Source organism: Anas platyrhynchos, chromosome 11 (genome assembly GCF_047663525.1).
Source record: "Anas platyrhynchos isolate ZD024472 breed Pekin duck chromosome 11, IASCAAS_PekinDuck_T2T, whole genome shotgun sequence".
In the NCBI taxonomy this organism is placed as follows: domain Eukaryota; kingdom Metazoa; phylum Chordata; class Aves; order Anseriformes; family Anatidae; genus Anas; species Anas platyrhynchos.
The window spans coordinates 14,247,834-14,263,034 of record NC_092597.1 but is presented as its reverse complement, the minus strand read 5'-3'; the positions used below and the strand labels follow the sequence as shown (position 1 = coordinate 14,263,034).

General features: G+C 52.4%; 3 protein-coding genes across 5 annotated transcripts in view; 2 read left to right on the top strand and 1 right to left on the bottom strand.

The window, feature by feature from the left end:
• Positions 1-3,691: 3,691 nt before the first annotated feature.
• On the top strand, positions 3,692-10,441 carry DUOXA1 (dual oxidase maturation factor 1). Its single transcript, XM_027466463.3, has 7 exons — positions 3,692-4,002; positions 4,624-4,778; positions 5,613-5,670; positions 6,267-6,401; positions 6,521-6,734; positions 8,520-8,734; positions 9,456-10,441. The coding sequence occupies exons 2-7, from the start codon at positions 4,632-4,634 to the stop codon at positions 9,668-9,670; spliced, it is 984 nt and encodes a 327-aa protein (XP_027322264.3). The 5' UTR covers positions 3,692-4,002; positions 4,624-4,631; the 3' UTR covers positions 9,671-10,441.
• A 1,216-nt stretch (positions 10,442-11,657) lies between these two features.
• Positions 11,658-15,201, bottom strand: part of DUOXA2 (dual oxidase maturation factor 2) — a 7,440-nt gene continuing 3,896 nt past the window's right edge. For all 3 annotated transcript variants that reach the window (XM_005017233.6, XM_072043268.1, XM_072043267.1), the window contains exons 5-8: positions 14,310-14,444; positions 13,904-14,117; positions 13,402-13,616; positions 11,658-12,952 (exon numbers count right to left, since the gene is read on the bottom strand). In XM_005017233.6, the coding sequence (XP_005017290.3) occupies positions 12,753-12,952; positions 13,402-13,616; positions 13,904-14,117; positions 14,310-14,444 (764 nt within the window). In that variant the 3' untranslated portion in view covers positions 11,658-12,752. The remainder of the gene's footprint in view (positions 12,953-13,401; positions 13,617-13,903; positions 14,118-14,309; positions 14,445-15,201) is intronic.
• DUOX2 (dual oxidase 2) overlaps positions 14,682-15,201 on the top strand; it is a 27,625-nt gene continuing 27,105 nt past the window's right edge. The window contains exon 1 of the mRNA XM_072043266.1: positions 14,682-14,833. The gene's annotated coding sequence lies outside the window, so the exon portion shown is untranslated. The remainder of the gene's footprint in view (positions 14,834-15,201) is intronic.

Genomic DNA, 15,201 nt, shown 5'->3' with positions numbered 1-15,201 from the left:
ATCTCTCTGCTAGTTTGGGAGGCTTTGGGCCATCTCAGGGCTGTGTCTCACCCAAGGTCCCCTATGTGAAGCGCTCAGGACAGTCTCACAATGTCCATGCAGCAGATGTTGCTGCCCAAGGCTAGAGGGAGATAGAGACTGTCCCAGCTACAGATCCACAAAAACTTTTTACAGGCTTTCTTTGCAGCATTTGTTCCTGGCAGAAAGAAGTCAGTCTTCAACGGATGGAAAAGGTTCTGGAGCAGCAGGGGCAAAACCAGCCACACGGCCAGGTAAGAGCCTTCCTGCAGCCAGCAGGCCCCAAAACCCATCAGGGTGATGATGTGTGGAGGGGGGGAGGTCTGTCATAATGTCATTTCCACTTTCTATATACTTATGCCACAGTTTTAATTTCTGCATGGTGATAATAACCAGGAATAAGAATAAAATAATCATGTATTAATTGTTTTTTCAAGCTCGCGGTTTATAAAATATGTTGAGAGGGATAAACTTGATGTAGCACACGGGAGTTGCTTTGTGCAGCACTGTTCCTATAGCATGTGTTCCCTCCTTCTTCCAGATCTGCTCTAGGAAAAATGAATTTAGGACATTCCTTGCTCTCAATTTTCCTCCACCAGGATAAGGACAAACAAAGCTCCCAGTAAACTTTGGGAAGTTTCCTTTCCACAGTCCCTCCAGAAATCTGTAGCAGTTCCAGCTGCAGTCAGCACTATTTGCAGCTATTTGTTGCGTCTAAGCTAAGGCAACCTTCTCTCTGCTTGCAGACTACCTTGATCCTATTGATGATGATTATTATTATTATTTAAATATTAAGCAAGCAGTTGGTTGCAAGTTATTTTACAATACTTCTACCCACACACTGCAGAGCAGCCCTCAGGGCTTTCCACCTCTTCGGAATGGTTTCCTATCACACCATGTGCTATTGGCCTTTTTGCCTGGATGGAGGATGCAGATATTCTGATGATCTTCTACCCACAGGTAGGGTATGGGGTGTACAGTGCTTGTGTGTGCTCAGACACAGACCTGAATCCTAGGTGGGGTAGCACAGCTCTGTTCATCAATTTTGGGGCTGTTGTGGTGATGCTAAACACAGGAGTTCCATGGAAAAATGGGTATCGCTTTAATTAGGCCTCTAACAGCAGGGATTATGAGGGAAAGCTTCTCTCTAAATTGCAACCTGGGCTGAAAGTGCTAATTACCACATAGTGCATCGTCAACAAGCCCCAGCAAAGCTTGGAAAGGGGCAGCTCCCTCTTTGCTACGTCAAACTGACAGGAAGGGCTGTTATCTCCAGGAAGGGGTTATCCAAGCTGTGGTGGTGAAATCCATGATGAAATGTGTCCCAAAGCCTCATGCCTTTGTCACCTCCTTCTGGGAGGATGAAGGCTCCTGCTGAGCTCCATCTCCCTGTTAGCCCTCCTGTGTCTCCACCACAAGACACTAATCCCTGGCCTGTAGCTGCAACCCAGCACCCAGCAATGATCCTACCCACTGGCAGCCTGATCCCATCCCTCACCCCATGCTGCAGCCTGGCCACCAAGCTCACTCCTGATGCTCCTTGGAGCAAACCAACCGCACAGGAAGATCTTGGTGCAATGGTTGGCTTTTGCCAGGGCGAGGTCAAGCAGCATGCTGGCCTTGGAAGCGAAGATCACAGTAGCTCTGCCTCCTTCTAATTAGCCATGTGTGTGCAAGGACAAGTCTTTGAGCTTTTATACCTGTTGAGCAGTGTGGACTGGCACAGGATTGTGCTCTTGCTTTCAGGGTTTTGCACTAGGATGAAGCATGAAATAAACCAGGTTGGCCTGTTTAGCTTATGGCATTCTAGGCAGCCCCAGCCCATGGGTCTGCGTTTGCTGGTAGAGAATGGGCCAAGTCTATCATATCTCTGGATAAGGGAGGTGGAGAAACTTCAACCCAGGCAGTTTGGGGCATTTCTCCACTCCCTGTCCAGTGAAGGTACTCACACTGCTAAGGCCGGGCGGTAGCGGGCCTGGCAGGAGCTGTGGCTGGTGGAAGAGATGGGTCAGAGCTGCTCCCCGTGTCCCCAGCACCGCTCCCCAGGAAGCAGGCGGGCAGGGACGTGATGCACGGCGTGACACACGTCGGAGGTGTGACCAGCCTGCTGCCCAGGCCTGGCTGCTGGGATGAGCCTGCCGTGGATGGCGGCCACGAGTCAGGAGCTGAGACAGGCAGCAGTCACAGGGAGGGGAGAGGAGCCATGCCGTGCCCTGGCCTCTTGGCCGGTCTTGTTTTGCAGGTCTCACATGCTGAGATGCCTGGCCTTTTCCTCTTGTGTTTGGCTCCACAGCAGCCGCAAGCACCTGCCCCTTGTCACCTTCATGGTGATCACCTTTGTGGCTCCATGGGCACCATGCCGCTGCCTACCTGGTGGGCACCCTCTGCTGGGGAGATCCCAGCAGGTTTCCCTTGGGCTGGCCAACAGGAGGCCTTTCCCTCTGACACCCAGACCTTTCCCTCTGACACCCAGACCTCTTCCAGTGATGGGATGTTGGATAGGGGATGTTAGATGGGCTGCACCACAACAGACCTGCTGCCTTGCCCCAGCTGAGGTGTCCGTGTCCATGCTTGGGACCAGGAATGGGGATGGCCAGGGTGACACCTGGATGCAAATGCCACATCTACAGGCCAAGCAGAAATCCCTTGTGGTGGCCTCCTGGGCTCCTGATGTGTCCCCAAAGCCACCTCCCTGGCTAAGCACATCCCCACGCTGTCCCCGCCTTGGCTCCCAGCACTGCGAGAAATGGTGAGGCAGCTTGCACAAGAGGGGCTGCTCCCACCGCCCCACTCCCTGCCGTGGCCTGGATGGGGTGACTCACCCTCATCCATCACTGCAAACAGGGCGAAGCAGAAGCAGCTTGATAAAAGATGTCTCTCAAACTGTGGGCAGGGTGCTCACGGCAGGAGCAGTGCCCTGGGCATGTGGCTGTAGGCTTCTGCACCTAAAACTCACCCCTAGACCTGTTCCCTGGAAGGTGTCTGGAGAATGGCATGACTGCACCACCATTGTCCCTCAGAAAATAGGAGAAATACCCAGAAAATTGAAAGGAGAGGGGAAAAAAAAAAAAAAAGTTTGAGCTATCATTGTGGCCTTAGGCTTCCCATAAGACCTTTCTGTGGATGCAGAGTGCTGGGGAAAGGCAAAGCCAGCCATATGCCAATGACCCCACCAGCAGCTCAGAGATGTGCAGCATCCCCTCGCCAATGCCACACCACGGTCCCATTGCCACTGGGGCGGGGGTCTCTGGGGAAGGATGGCAGCTCCAACTTGCAGGGCTCTTCTCCAGGGAGAAGTACAACTGTGCTGTGCATGAACCATCAGCTCCCACTCCATGGAGAAAAAGGGTTGTGTGGAAATTCAGTGAAATCCTTTCTCTGGGAAGTGGGATTCTAACAGCTGGACCGGGCATCTCCTTGGTTGTCCCTCTCCCACACTTCTCCAGGCGGCCCAAAGCCACAAACTCTAGTGATCACCCCAAAGCACCTGCCCCATTTGCTCTGAAGCCCACATCTCCCTTGCTTTGCAGATGCTTCTGGATCTGGAGCTGACTCCACATCCAGGCATTGCCTGAGCCAGCAGATGCGCCCGCAGCACAGTTCTGCACATGTTTCCCAGCCACGTCACCTTTGCCACCCCTTTGTTCATCTTTTTTTTTTTTTTTTTTTTTTTTAAACAACCCCCAGGGAGGGATTCAGTGTTCAGATAGAGTAGCAACAGTCTGGGACTTGAGGGAAAATGGCAAAGTCTGACCGGGAATGCCTCATTTCCTGCTGGGCATGAACTTGGTAAAAAACAAGACGTGGTTTTACCCTCCCTCTGCCGAGGGGGTTGGAAGCACAAGAAAACTGCTGGGAGAAACACGCCAGGCTGGCTTCTTGCCTGCAGCCCTGGGAGGCAGCGTGGGCAGGCGGGGAGGCAGCACCTCTGAGCAGCAGCCGGCCCTGGGGATCGGCGGGCGCTCCGGCATCGCCGCGGCAGAGGTAGGCTCGGCATGGGGAAGGGGTGCGGGTGCTTCTGCAGGTGCTGCTCAGATGGTCCCCACTACCCAGGGGTGTCCGGCAGAGTCTTGGCCAAATGCTTTGGCCAAAACCATGACAGCATGCTTGTTTTCCAAGTTCTCTGCTTGCTGTGGCATGGTGCTGCCGCCAGCCAGCTCTGAGGATGCGGGGTTGGAAGTAGTGACATGGGGCAGCTTCTCTGTTGCCTCTGGGTTAATCCTGCTCCCTTGGGGTTGCCTCCATCTGGGGCTTGGGGAGGAGCAGCCCCGATATATGGAGTGCCTCCTGCACACAAGCAGAAGCTGGATTTTTTGATTAGAAGCCAGCCCAAGGCAGGGTGGAAGCCCAGACAAAAGACCAGGGGTGGAGAACAAGCAAGAGGAGCAAGCAGGAGGTCCAGCCATGTGTGTGCACCTTGCTGCCAGTTCTGGGGACACACTTAGGCATTGCAGCTGAAACTCCTGCAGCTCTGAGCCTGCTTTTCTCTGGGATGTGGCCAGGGGAGGTGGAGGGGGTCCCATGGGGGTTGCCTGAATGCACTCCCAGATGCGAGGTGGTGATGCTCATAGTGGGGGATCCAGGCGCCAATTTCCAACCCCCCAGGCAGCAGGATGACGCTGTGGAATGGCTCCTTCCCCTTCTACGCTGGCACCAATGCTTGCTTCCCCTTCAACACCACCTCGGCCGTCATCGCCTCCGTCTTCCTCTCTGCTCTGGCCACTTCCATCATCATCCTGCCGGGCATCCGAGGAAAGGGGGTAAGTGGAGGGGCTGGGAGGGCCCAGCCCCATGCTGGGTGCACCCCATGTGCTGCCCCCTTCCCTGCCTCTACAGCAGACCCTGGAGCAAATGTGGCCCCGGGGTAGGGGCCTGCTGATGGCCAGGGCTGTGGGATCTCCAGCGAGCCCCGAGGACGAGCTCCAGCCCAGCTCCCATGCCGGACTCCACCACCCCAAATTTACAGGCAGCCCAGATCTGAGCTTGGCAGGTTCTCGGTTAGATTTAGCCTGAATGATTTCACTGGGTGAGGCACAAAGAACTTGCTCCACCTTCCTGAATCCCCAAAAAAACAGGCGGTGTGCGCTATGCATGCCTCAGCACTGCCAGACAAGCCCGGGGGGATGTGTGGCAAACCCACTTTGCCGTGACCCCACTGCTCGCACATCACAAGCCTGCAGAAAGGTGTTTCCCACCCAGCCAACCCACCACCCCACTGTTTTTGTCTCCAGCTGTGGCCAGCTGCCAACACATAAAAACTTGCAAGCTTTGGATAAGTGTGAAAACTTCCACTCGGGACTATGAAAGGGAGTGGCTCCATCTTTCTCAGAAAGGGAAAGGCACGGTTTTCCCAAATGGAAAGAAGGTCAAAACAGGTTTTGACCTTCTTACCCTGCCTCGACCTCCCTTCTGCCTTCTCCCCCCAGGTTTCCCCATGCCATGGAAGGGAAGCCCATGGGTCCTTCCCCTTTCCTACCAACTCACAGAGCCTGTGGGGTGGCTCCCCAGGCTAAGGATGGCCCCATTTCTGGTGGGACATGCTTGGAGCTGAGATCCAGGTCACAAAATCTGAGACCTCTGCTTCCCACTTGCAGCGACTCTTCTGGCTCCTGCGGGTAATGATGGGACTCTTCATCGGAGCCGTGGTCCTCAGTGAGTACAGGGGTCCAGGGGCACTTGGAGCCAGGTGGGGAAGAGCAAGGATGTCCAAGATGTGTGGCATGGAGGAGTGAGGTGTGGGGGGATGAAATGAATGGAGCAGCCAAGCCCAGCCTGCAGGATGAGCTCACAGGGAAGACCAACCCATTTCTGTGCCCAGCACCTGGCTCACTCAGGGCAATCAGCAAGTGGTGGGAGCCATCTCCTCTAAAGGTTGGTGGTCAGATGCACAGAGCATCTCTAGCATGGACAATGGAAGTCTGATGCCGTCTGCCAGGGGACCCAGACAAACTGGCAGGCATTTAGATGAGGACCAAAGTCTGGAGGGTGCCCACAAGCCAGCCCCATTACCAGTAGGTCTGGGGGTCTGAGCTGGGAGAAAATATCCCAAATGGGGCTCCAGAGCTCATGTGTAGGTGTTGGAGAGATGACACGCAAGCACATGTACCTTCTGCTCACAAGCCAGGCTTACAACCTAGGCCTCACCCTTGGGATGGTGTTCAGGCCATGGTGGCAGTCCCAGCAGGTCCTCCCACGGACATTGTCACTAGATGTCTGGCCACCAGGCCGTGGCTAACCTGTCCTTACAGCCATGCAGTTCACCAGGGACTGGGAGAGCGGCTGGGTGACAGCAAACACCTCCTACAAGTCCTTCAGCAGTGCCGTGGTGAAGGCGGACATCGGGCTGCACATCGGCCTGGCGGGGGTGAACGTCACGCTGGTGGGTGAGTGCATATCGCAAACGGAAGGGATTGGGCACAAGCTTGGCTACCCTGCATGTACCGGGAAACCTTGGAGCTGTCTCTAAGGCTGAGAGAAGACCTAAGTCTTCCTCCTCTGGCAGGAAATCCGGTGAATCAGGTCAATGAGACCATCAACTACAACGAGCACTTTGCCTGGAGCTTCGATGCAGACTACGACCACAGCTACAGCGAAGGCCTGGAGAAGGGGCTGCCCAGCCCCATCCTCTACGTGGCGGAGAAGTTCACCACAGAAAGCCCCTGCAACATGCACAGGCAGTACCGCATCTCCGGCCGCTACGCGTCCATCACGCTGTGGTAAGGTGGAGCAGGAGGTCAGTTCCAGGGCTTAGTCGGGAAGTAGGAAGAACCGAGTAGAGCCAAGAGTGCTTGTTGGAGCTGCTCTCTTCCTTGGAAGTCCACAAAAAAAGCCTTGGCTGGTCTCAGGGACCCTCCCTTCTGAAGAATTAGAGATTCCAGCATGGCTCACGCCCATGCTTGGTCATCTCCCCTGTAGTCCTTATCTAACCCCCGCACCCTAATGCAGCAAGGTGGTGAAAATATTCTGCATTATCTAAAGGAAAGCACAGGAAGCTTCGTGTGGTGATTTTACCTTCCTGGCCTGATGAACTCCACCACAGCTGTTCTCTCACCTCCCCTCCTCAGAAGAGTGTGAGAAGGAAGTATGTTGGAAAAAAAAAAAAAAAAAAAAAAAAAGGCTCAAAGGTTGAGATAAAGATAATTTAATTAAAGGGAAATGGAAGAGGAAAAAATTAAAAAAAAAAAAGAGAGAGAGAGAAAGGGAAAAACAAAACAAAACAAAACAAACAAACAAACAAACAAAAAACAACAAGCAAAGTCTGTGCTAAAGCACAAGGAGAGGAAAAAAAAATTCTCTACTTCCCATCATTGATTGATGTTCTGCCATGTCCTGGAAAGCAGGACCTCAGTATGCATAGCAGTTGTCTGGGGGGACAGATGTCTTCATAACGAGACATTCTCCTCTTCCCCACATTTAATTGCTGGGTGTGACACCATGCAGTATGGAATATCCCTTTGGCCAGTTTAAGTCAGCTGCCCCTGTGATATCCCCTCCCCACCTCTTGCCCACTGCCTACCTACTGGTTTTGGGTGGCCTTTGAAGGAGTCCCAATGCTGTGCCAGCACTGCTCAGCAGCAGACACAACACTGGTGTGATACCAGAGTTGTTCTAGCTACAAGTGCAGGCACAGCATTGTATGGGCTGCAAGGAAAGTTAACTCCATCCCAGCCAGACCCAGCGCACTTCGTGAGGCTTCTGGCACAAGGTCCTCTCCCAGGCCACCTGGCTGAAGATGCAGAGCCCTGCTGAGACCATGGGGGTTCCTCCAGCAAGCTGGAGCAGGCGTGAGACCTGCTGGGGGGGAGCAGGAGGGAACATTGAGAGGGTGCTCAGGGGCTGTTTTTGGCATAAAATGGGGATCCTTTGTGTGTGCCATGACTGCAGGGTCTCAGAGCATCCCCACATGTCTCAGATCATAAGAAAGGCTGCAGAGACAAGTGCCTTGTGATTCCTTGCAAGGGTGCCAGCACCCAGCCCCAGCTCACGTACCCTTCTTCATTCTCAGAAGTAACTGGCCATGCCTAAACCTCCTTGCTTTTGAGAAGGGAGTCATTTCAAGGCAGGGGAGTTGATGTAAAAGTATTCTTCTTTATTGTTCTTGGAATCATAACAATTTCTCACCTCCCCATGAGATAAACGCAAAAACCACGCACAGGGCAGGGCTGGGAGCTGGGTTCACTCCAGCTGCTGAATCAGAGGCGGGCAGGGCTTCTTGTTTGGTTCTTCCTACAAAGCTCTTCCTTGCTGCCATCCTCCCTTTGAATAGGTGGGAAATACCTGTAGTTGGCCAGAGAAAGGCTTAATTTGGAAGGGACTTCTGGAGGTCCCCAGATGAGCCCCCACTTCAGAGCAGGGCTCGTGTCAAAGCCAAATCAGGGTGCTCGGGGCCTTGTGCAGCTTAGTGTTGGATACCCCTGGGTGTGGAGAGGCCCCTCTACCACCACAGGAATTTTCATGTCCAAGTGTGACGCGTGCAGCTCAGTTTTGTGGTCCTTTCACAGGATGGCCTTATGCACCTGGCTCATTTCCATCCTGCTCTTCTCCATGCCCATCCTCCTTTATGGTGGCTACATGCTCCTGCTCACTGCTGCGCTGATGCTCTTCTCACTGCTCTTCTTCATCACTGCGAGGAACACCCCAAAGTGTCCCATCCAGTTTGGACCAGCCTCCCTGAAAACAGACTACGGTGGATCCTTTTGGCTGACATTAGCAACAGGTGGGTGCTCAGCTTGCTACTGGGGCTTTTGTTGCTCATCCCTGCAGCAATGATGCCCCAAAAGTACTTTGTCCACACTCATCTGAGTGACCCCAGTTACCTGTGTGGAGGCGTGCCCTGGGAAGTGCTATAGAAGTCCTGAATCACTTGCCCAGAGCAGGGTTAACCACAAAGACACATCAGATTGTCTAGGGCCTTGTTTGGTCTGGTGGTGGATATCCCCATGGTCAGAGACCCTCTCTGCCTTTCAGAACCTGTCCCATGGCTGTTCCACTCATGGAGAGCATTTTTTTCCCTTATATCAAGGTGGAATTTCTCCTGTTGCCCCTGTGCACCTCTGAGAAGAGACTGGCTCTTGTTCAGCAGAGGTTCCCCTGAAGACTCCTCTTTACCTGGCTAAACAAGCCCAGCTCCTCTAGACATTCCCCATACATGGTGGGCTCCAGCCCCATCTATTTTGGCCTTCTGCCCAAGTTTATTGGCTAGTTTCTTGTACTGGAGAGCCCAAATGGACGGCAGTGTCTAGATATGGAGGTGCAGTAGGAAGGTGAGAAGGGAAATAACCCATCCCTTGACCTCCCAGGTGATGCTGGCCTCCATCTCCAGGTCTGGCTCTGGGTCTGGGTCTGGGTCTCCATCCCCAGGTCTGGGTCTGGATGGGATGGGACATGTTAGGAGGAAGCACAGGGGCCAACACTTGTCTTCACTCTGTGTGTTTCAGGGCTGCTGTGCCTGCTGCTGGGCCTGGGCGTGATCATCCTCAACTCCGTGCGACCACAGAAGCTGAAGCTTGTCTTTAACCTGGATGAGGGAAAAGGAGAAAAAGCAGAGGGGTGGGACAAGCCCCACCTGCCAGATGAGTCCAGCTCCTCTGACCAGGATGTACTGATGGTCCCCCTAAATGAGCTTTGCGAGGTGACGACCACCCAGCTGTAAGACACAGTTGGGCGGGGACAGGAGAAGGAGGATAAAGACAGAGGACATCATCCCCCCGAATACATGTTCAGGTCCAAACCCCCAGAAGCCCAGGTGAGAAGAGACACATCAACAGCTGACTGAAAAGAATATCCAAATCTGGAAAGATTCCTCAAAAACAATAGTTGTATTCCTGCCCCTATGATTTAGTGCCATGTTGGATGTCCCAAACCCTGATGGTGTCCTGAATGTTGGAGGAACCAATTTCTGGAGGCATCCTGGATTTCAGATGCATCCAAGCACCCCACTGCTGAGGCTCGTGGACAGTGGGTCAGGGAGCTGCTGGGCTGCACACTATGCTGGAAGCAGAGCAGTCAGAGTTGGTCGGTAGGCTCCTGCTTCTTACACTGCTTATGAACACCCCAAACCACAATTCCGTGAGCAGCCTTGGAGGCTGGATCACAAAGGAGCATCAAACCACCAGGCAGTCTGCCTGCCCTACAAAGAGCCAGGAGGGGACCAAGGGCCATCTCACCCCGCTCCCCTCCCCTGGCTCTGCACAAAGCTCTGGATGCAGTTTCATTCACATTCAGTGTAAAAGGCTGTGGAAATGAACTTGTCATGGGGTATGCAAAGCTGGAATCCTGCAAATCCAGGGTGGATGTGGCCACCCAATGCTTTTTGTTTAGTTTTGTTTGTTTGTTTGTTTTCCCCCTGTGTTGTATTCACTTGCTGTTCTTAGTAAAATATGTTGGACTCAGTCTTCATCTTGTCTGTCAATAAAGGAGTCCCTCTGAGGGCTGGAGATGCTGTTCCTTTCACATGGCCATCATAGGATAGGGGAGAAGTCACAGGCAAAGCCTTTTATGTGGTAAAGAGGCATTTACAAAGAGGTTGGAGCTGAACTCCTTTGGTTTGGGAGACCTCAGCCAGGACATTCCCAAAGGTGTCTACTAGGAGACGCTTCAGCCTAAAGATGCAAGGTGTAACAAAACGCTTTTACTTATCTAATTAAAATTGAAGCATGTTCCCCCTTGCAGCCCATCCTAGGGGCAAGGTAGCAGGCAGCTCTGGTGAAAGCTAGGTGACATGATGGCTGCATGTCCTGGGGCACTGACTACCTCCAGGCACAGGGACCATGGTCCTTACAGAGCCCCAGAAGCTGTGCTCTCCAAGTTGCTTAATGGTGTTTGCTCTGCCTGTTGGCACTGGGTCTCTGGTGAGATGCCAGGTTCTGCCCAGCCATCAAACCTCATCTGGGCAGCGTAGGGCCAGAAGCAGCCTGGGCTGAGAACCAGGGCTTTGTTGGCAATCACTTTACATCTTGTTGTCCAACAGCAGCCTGGCACCGCCAGGAAACTGAGGAAAGATCTGTGTTGTATGGAGGAGGTAGGGCCTGCAGCAGCACAAGCAGGGGCTGTACAACTACAGCTCTCATGATGCATGTGAACAAACACATGACATTACATAGTGAGGCAAAATAATCATCCCTGAGCAAAACAGAAACGTGCTCAGTGCTGCAGTGCTCAGGAGGGTGCCAGACGCAGTGGCAGGACAGATAGGAAGCCCCCCAGCCTCCTGTGCTTCAGGGACACACGATCTGTCCCACACCAGTCTCGATAACTTGTGTTTGGTTGCAGCATCTTCCCGCAATGCCTCCAGACCTGATATGTCTGCACTCAAGAATGAAAGACCTGAGAAAGCAGCTTCCTTTTCTTGAGGGAGTTTTCTTGTTTTATGGTTTTCATCCTGCTATTCAACTAATTAAAATCTTTTTGAGGGTCTCCTACAGCACTGTAACATGCTGCTTCTGATGACAAGTGTTTCTCAGGGGCCCACCTTGAGCCAAGCCAATGAGTCTCATCCTTCCTGCGGGTGCCTCTGCCAGGGCAACCCCAATAGAAAGGATGCCACCGCAGCAAGCTCACAAGCATTTGCCTGCAGACAAGACCCACAGCCCCCACAGAAGAAAACAGCCCCAGAAAATAACCAACACGTTTCCAAGAAGTACTTTTAAATAAAAATTTATTAAAAGTAACAATTCTTGTCAGTAACAAATCACACTAAAGCGACACAATCTTCATGTCAAAGGAATAAGTAGTCTAACTTAACAGCAAGAATCTTTTCTCAGGAAGAAAAGAGTCAAAATACTGAAATTGTCTCCTTCACAATTAACTGGATTAAAGCTCTTCAGGTAACCAGCATCCAGATATGACTATCACCTTGCACATGCCAGTGGACACCTTGTGAGGCTGGTGGATTTGGTTCCAGAGCTCATCTTTTATTTGTAATTACACAACTTGATGCACTTCATTTCTCACCTCATCTACAAGCAGGCTGGGTCTGACTCAGGGTTGCATTTCGTGGTAAGCCCAGCCAGTACAAGTGTGCTCCAGCTGGACGGGTATAATTTCATTCTTCCCGCCCCTGTGGCATCTTTTTGGCCCACGTTAGGCTACAGTTCTTATCTCGTAAAGCCCAAGTTTGAAAGTGAAAACAATCACATCACCACATTCCCCCTGGCAAGCTCCATGGTATGTTTACTCAGTCTTTATTTTTGGAGCAGCTTTCTTACTCTAGCTCATGCAGCATCCAGCCCGGGGGAGTCTGGGTCTGTGCCTGGCCTTCCTAGGTACATGTCAAGTTCTACACAGTCTACATAGTGCTTGGGAAAGAAAAACTGAACAGGTTTGATCGCTGGCTTTTGGAGTCACGGGTGCTCCCCATGAGAAATCTCACCAGAAAGCTCAGTTTCTGGTATGGGAACTGGCCACCACAGACTCCCTGCACCAAGCTGTAGCAGGAATGGGCACTTCTCCTTGGGACAGATCCCCAGGTGAGCATATGGCTCAACTTGCTGGGGATCTGAGCTACTCAGATTGCAGCCTGCTGGCTCGTTGCAAAGCCTGCCCTTTCCCCAGAGAGGACAATCAGGGAAAGAGAATCTGCAAAGGTACTTCTGAGCAAGTCCCCATCCCATCATGGGCTCATGCACATTTTAGAGGCAGATGGACAGGGATATGGGTGTTGGGAGACACCAAGAAGGGTTTGTGCTCTGCCCTCTTGGGCCTGCCTTCAGGGAAGGAATAGGAAAAGCTTTCTTCTACATGCCGCTGGAGATAATTCTGGAGGGCTGAGGAGGAGATTGTGTGTTGCTCATGAACTGAGGGTTGATGTACACTTCAGTCATTTCTTGGCAGTCCTCAGTTCTGACCTCATGGAGGTCAAAGAAAGTTTTCAGTAGGTCTGGGTTGAAGTAGTGCAGTACGACAATAGCGATCCCAGCCACAAAACAGAGCAAGCCTGAAAGACAATGTGCTCTGTGAGAGCAATCCTGTAAACACCAACACATTTCCCTCCCCATATCCTACCCTGATGGCCCCCTACTGAGGGACAATACCTTCTCCTATATAAGACGGCATACTACTGTATAAGGTCACTTCAGCTTCTGTGCTGAGCATCATAAAAAACAAGTATGGGTCTTAAATTCCAGGCTTATGGTCCCCAATTCCTTGCACTGCTGCAATTTAGGGACTAAAAACCCCTCCACCACCCTCAAGACAGGGACTGTGCTCCCAGTTTTGCCAGCCCTCTCCATACCTCTGCTGGGAGCTGTTGTGCCAAGGCACAGGGCGAGCCTCCACTGGGCTGCACTCCCCAAGCTCTCTTGCCTCCATTTATGAGGAAAAAAAAAACACAGAACTCTTGCAAACCCAGACTCTGTGGTGAGTCCTGATGTAGCTTGTACTTACCAATCACTAGTGTGAGCCAGAAAGATCCCCCATAGTCTATGAGCAGGGATGCAGTCCCAAATTGGATCGGGCATATCAGGGAGTTCCTCACAGTAGAGAAGGAAAGCAATGAAAAGATCATGAAAGCCCCTGTGGTCAGGACCATGTAGCCTCCATAGATTAGGACGGGCATGGAGAAGAGCATGTTGGAGATGAGCCACGTGCAGAAGGCCACCCTGGAAACAAGAGAAGACCAGTGGATAAGATGTGCAAGTGCCATAGCCTAGGTGGATCTATGTGAGCATCTCCACGTGGGAGCAGAGATTCGTGGTCATCATGCCCCATCCCTGGAGGTGTTCAAGACCATGCTGGATGGGGCCCTGGGTGACTTGATCTAGTGGGTGATGTCCCTGCCCATGGCAGAGGGGGTGGAACTGGGTGGTCTTTAAGGTCCCTTTCTAACTTGAGCCATTCTATGATTGTTTCCCATGTCCTTGTATCTCCCCTGCAGAGAAGAGCTCACCAGAGAGTGGCCGACGCGTAGTGGCCGGAGATGCGGTACTGCCTGTGCATGTTGCAGGGGCTTTCTGTGGTGAACTTCTCCGCCACGTAGAGGATGGGGCTGGGCAGCCCCTTCTCCAGGCCTTCGCTGTAGCTGTGGTCGTAGTCTGCATCGAAGCTCCAGGCAAAGTGCTCGTTGTAGTCGATGGTCTCATTGACCTGATTCACCGGGTCTCCTGCCAGAGGAGGGAGACTATGTATGGTCTTGCTGTGGCCCAGCAGGCTGGGCATTGCCAGCCAGGAGCACAGGCAACCCAGCAATGACATCGGCCCAGAAGCCTCCAGTAAAAGCAAGGCCGTCCACAAAGCACTTGGAGACCTCCCATGGCCGTGACCCCCAGAACTACAGGCAGGGACATCAGACTCACCCAACAGCGTGACGTTCACCCCCGCCAGGCCAACGTGCAGCCCGATGTCCGCCTTCACCATGACACTGCTGAAGGACTTGTAGGAGGTGTTTGCTGTCACCCAGCCGCTCTCCCAGTCCCCCGTGAACTGGACAGCTGCCAGAAAAAATTGAAGGGCGGTTAAAGAAGGGTTGGTCCCAGACCTTGCTGTACTCAAGGTGGGCCTGAGATGAGCTCAAGCTGCCGCCTTCCTTCTGTGGCACTGCAAGGGAGTGTATGAAGGGCAGGAGAAATGAGTCAGCCATAAGGACGTGCCTCAACCAGCTCCCACGCCCTGGCAGAGCTCTTGTCCTCCTCTTGCTGAGCATCCACTCCCTCAGTCCTGGAGGGGGGGAGCTCAGATTCCCAGGAACGAACCCCAGGACCTGATTTCTCCTTGGACATTCTCTTCAGGACTTCCCTGCAAGCTCCCCACCATGGCAAGCACCACAGCCCCCAAGGACAGGGCTCAGAAATGAGCCCATTCCTCAGCCTCAGGAACAGGGGTGAGTTTCATTGCCATTATTAAGCTCCTTATGAAGCAGCACATAGCACTAAGAGTGAATAGCAGAAATTCACTAGAATTTTTGTCAAATAGAGGTGGTTGAGAGGGGTGGTAAGCACCATTGCAGCTTTTGCTGGTCATTTCAGTTGGGGGAAGAAGAAAAACTTGAACCATTTTTAGTATACTTTTTTTTTTTTTGAAAAAAAGCTTGTTTTTCTGAAACACTTTCACTTTGCTGTGGATTTAATTTTCCAGCAATAATACAAGCTGAATGTAAAGACAATGATTGAATCTCAGGCCACACAAAACCTTTCAAACCTGCCTAAAAATAAGTTCAGCTGCTGAATCAACTTGTGAGAGCACTGATCC

Coding starts and splice junctions, on each gene's coding strand:
- DUOXA1 (XM_027466463.3), top strand. CDS start 4,632: ATGACGCTGTGGAATGGCTCCTTCCCCTTCTACGCTGGCACCAATGCT. Junction 4,779..5,612: donor CGGGCATCCGAGGAAAGGGG/GTAAGTGGAGGG, acceptor TCCCACTTGCAG/CGACTCTTCTGGCTCCTGCG. Junction 5,671..6,266: donor CATCGGAGCCGTGGTCCTCA/GTGAGTACAGGG, acceptor CTGTCCTTACAG/CCATGCAGTTCACCAGGGAC.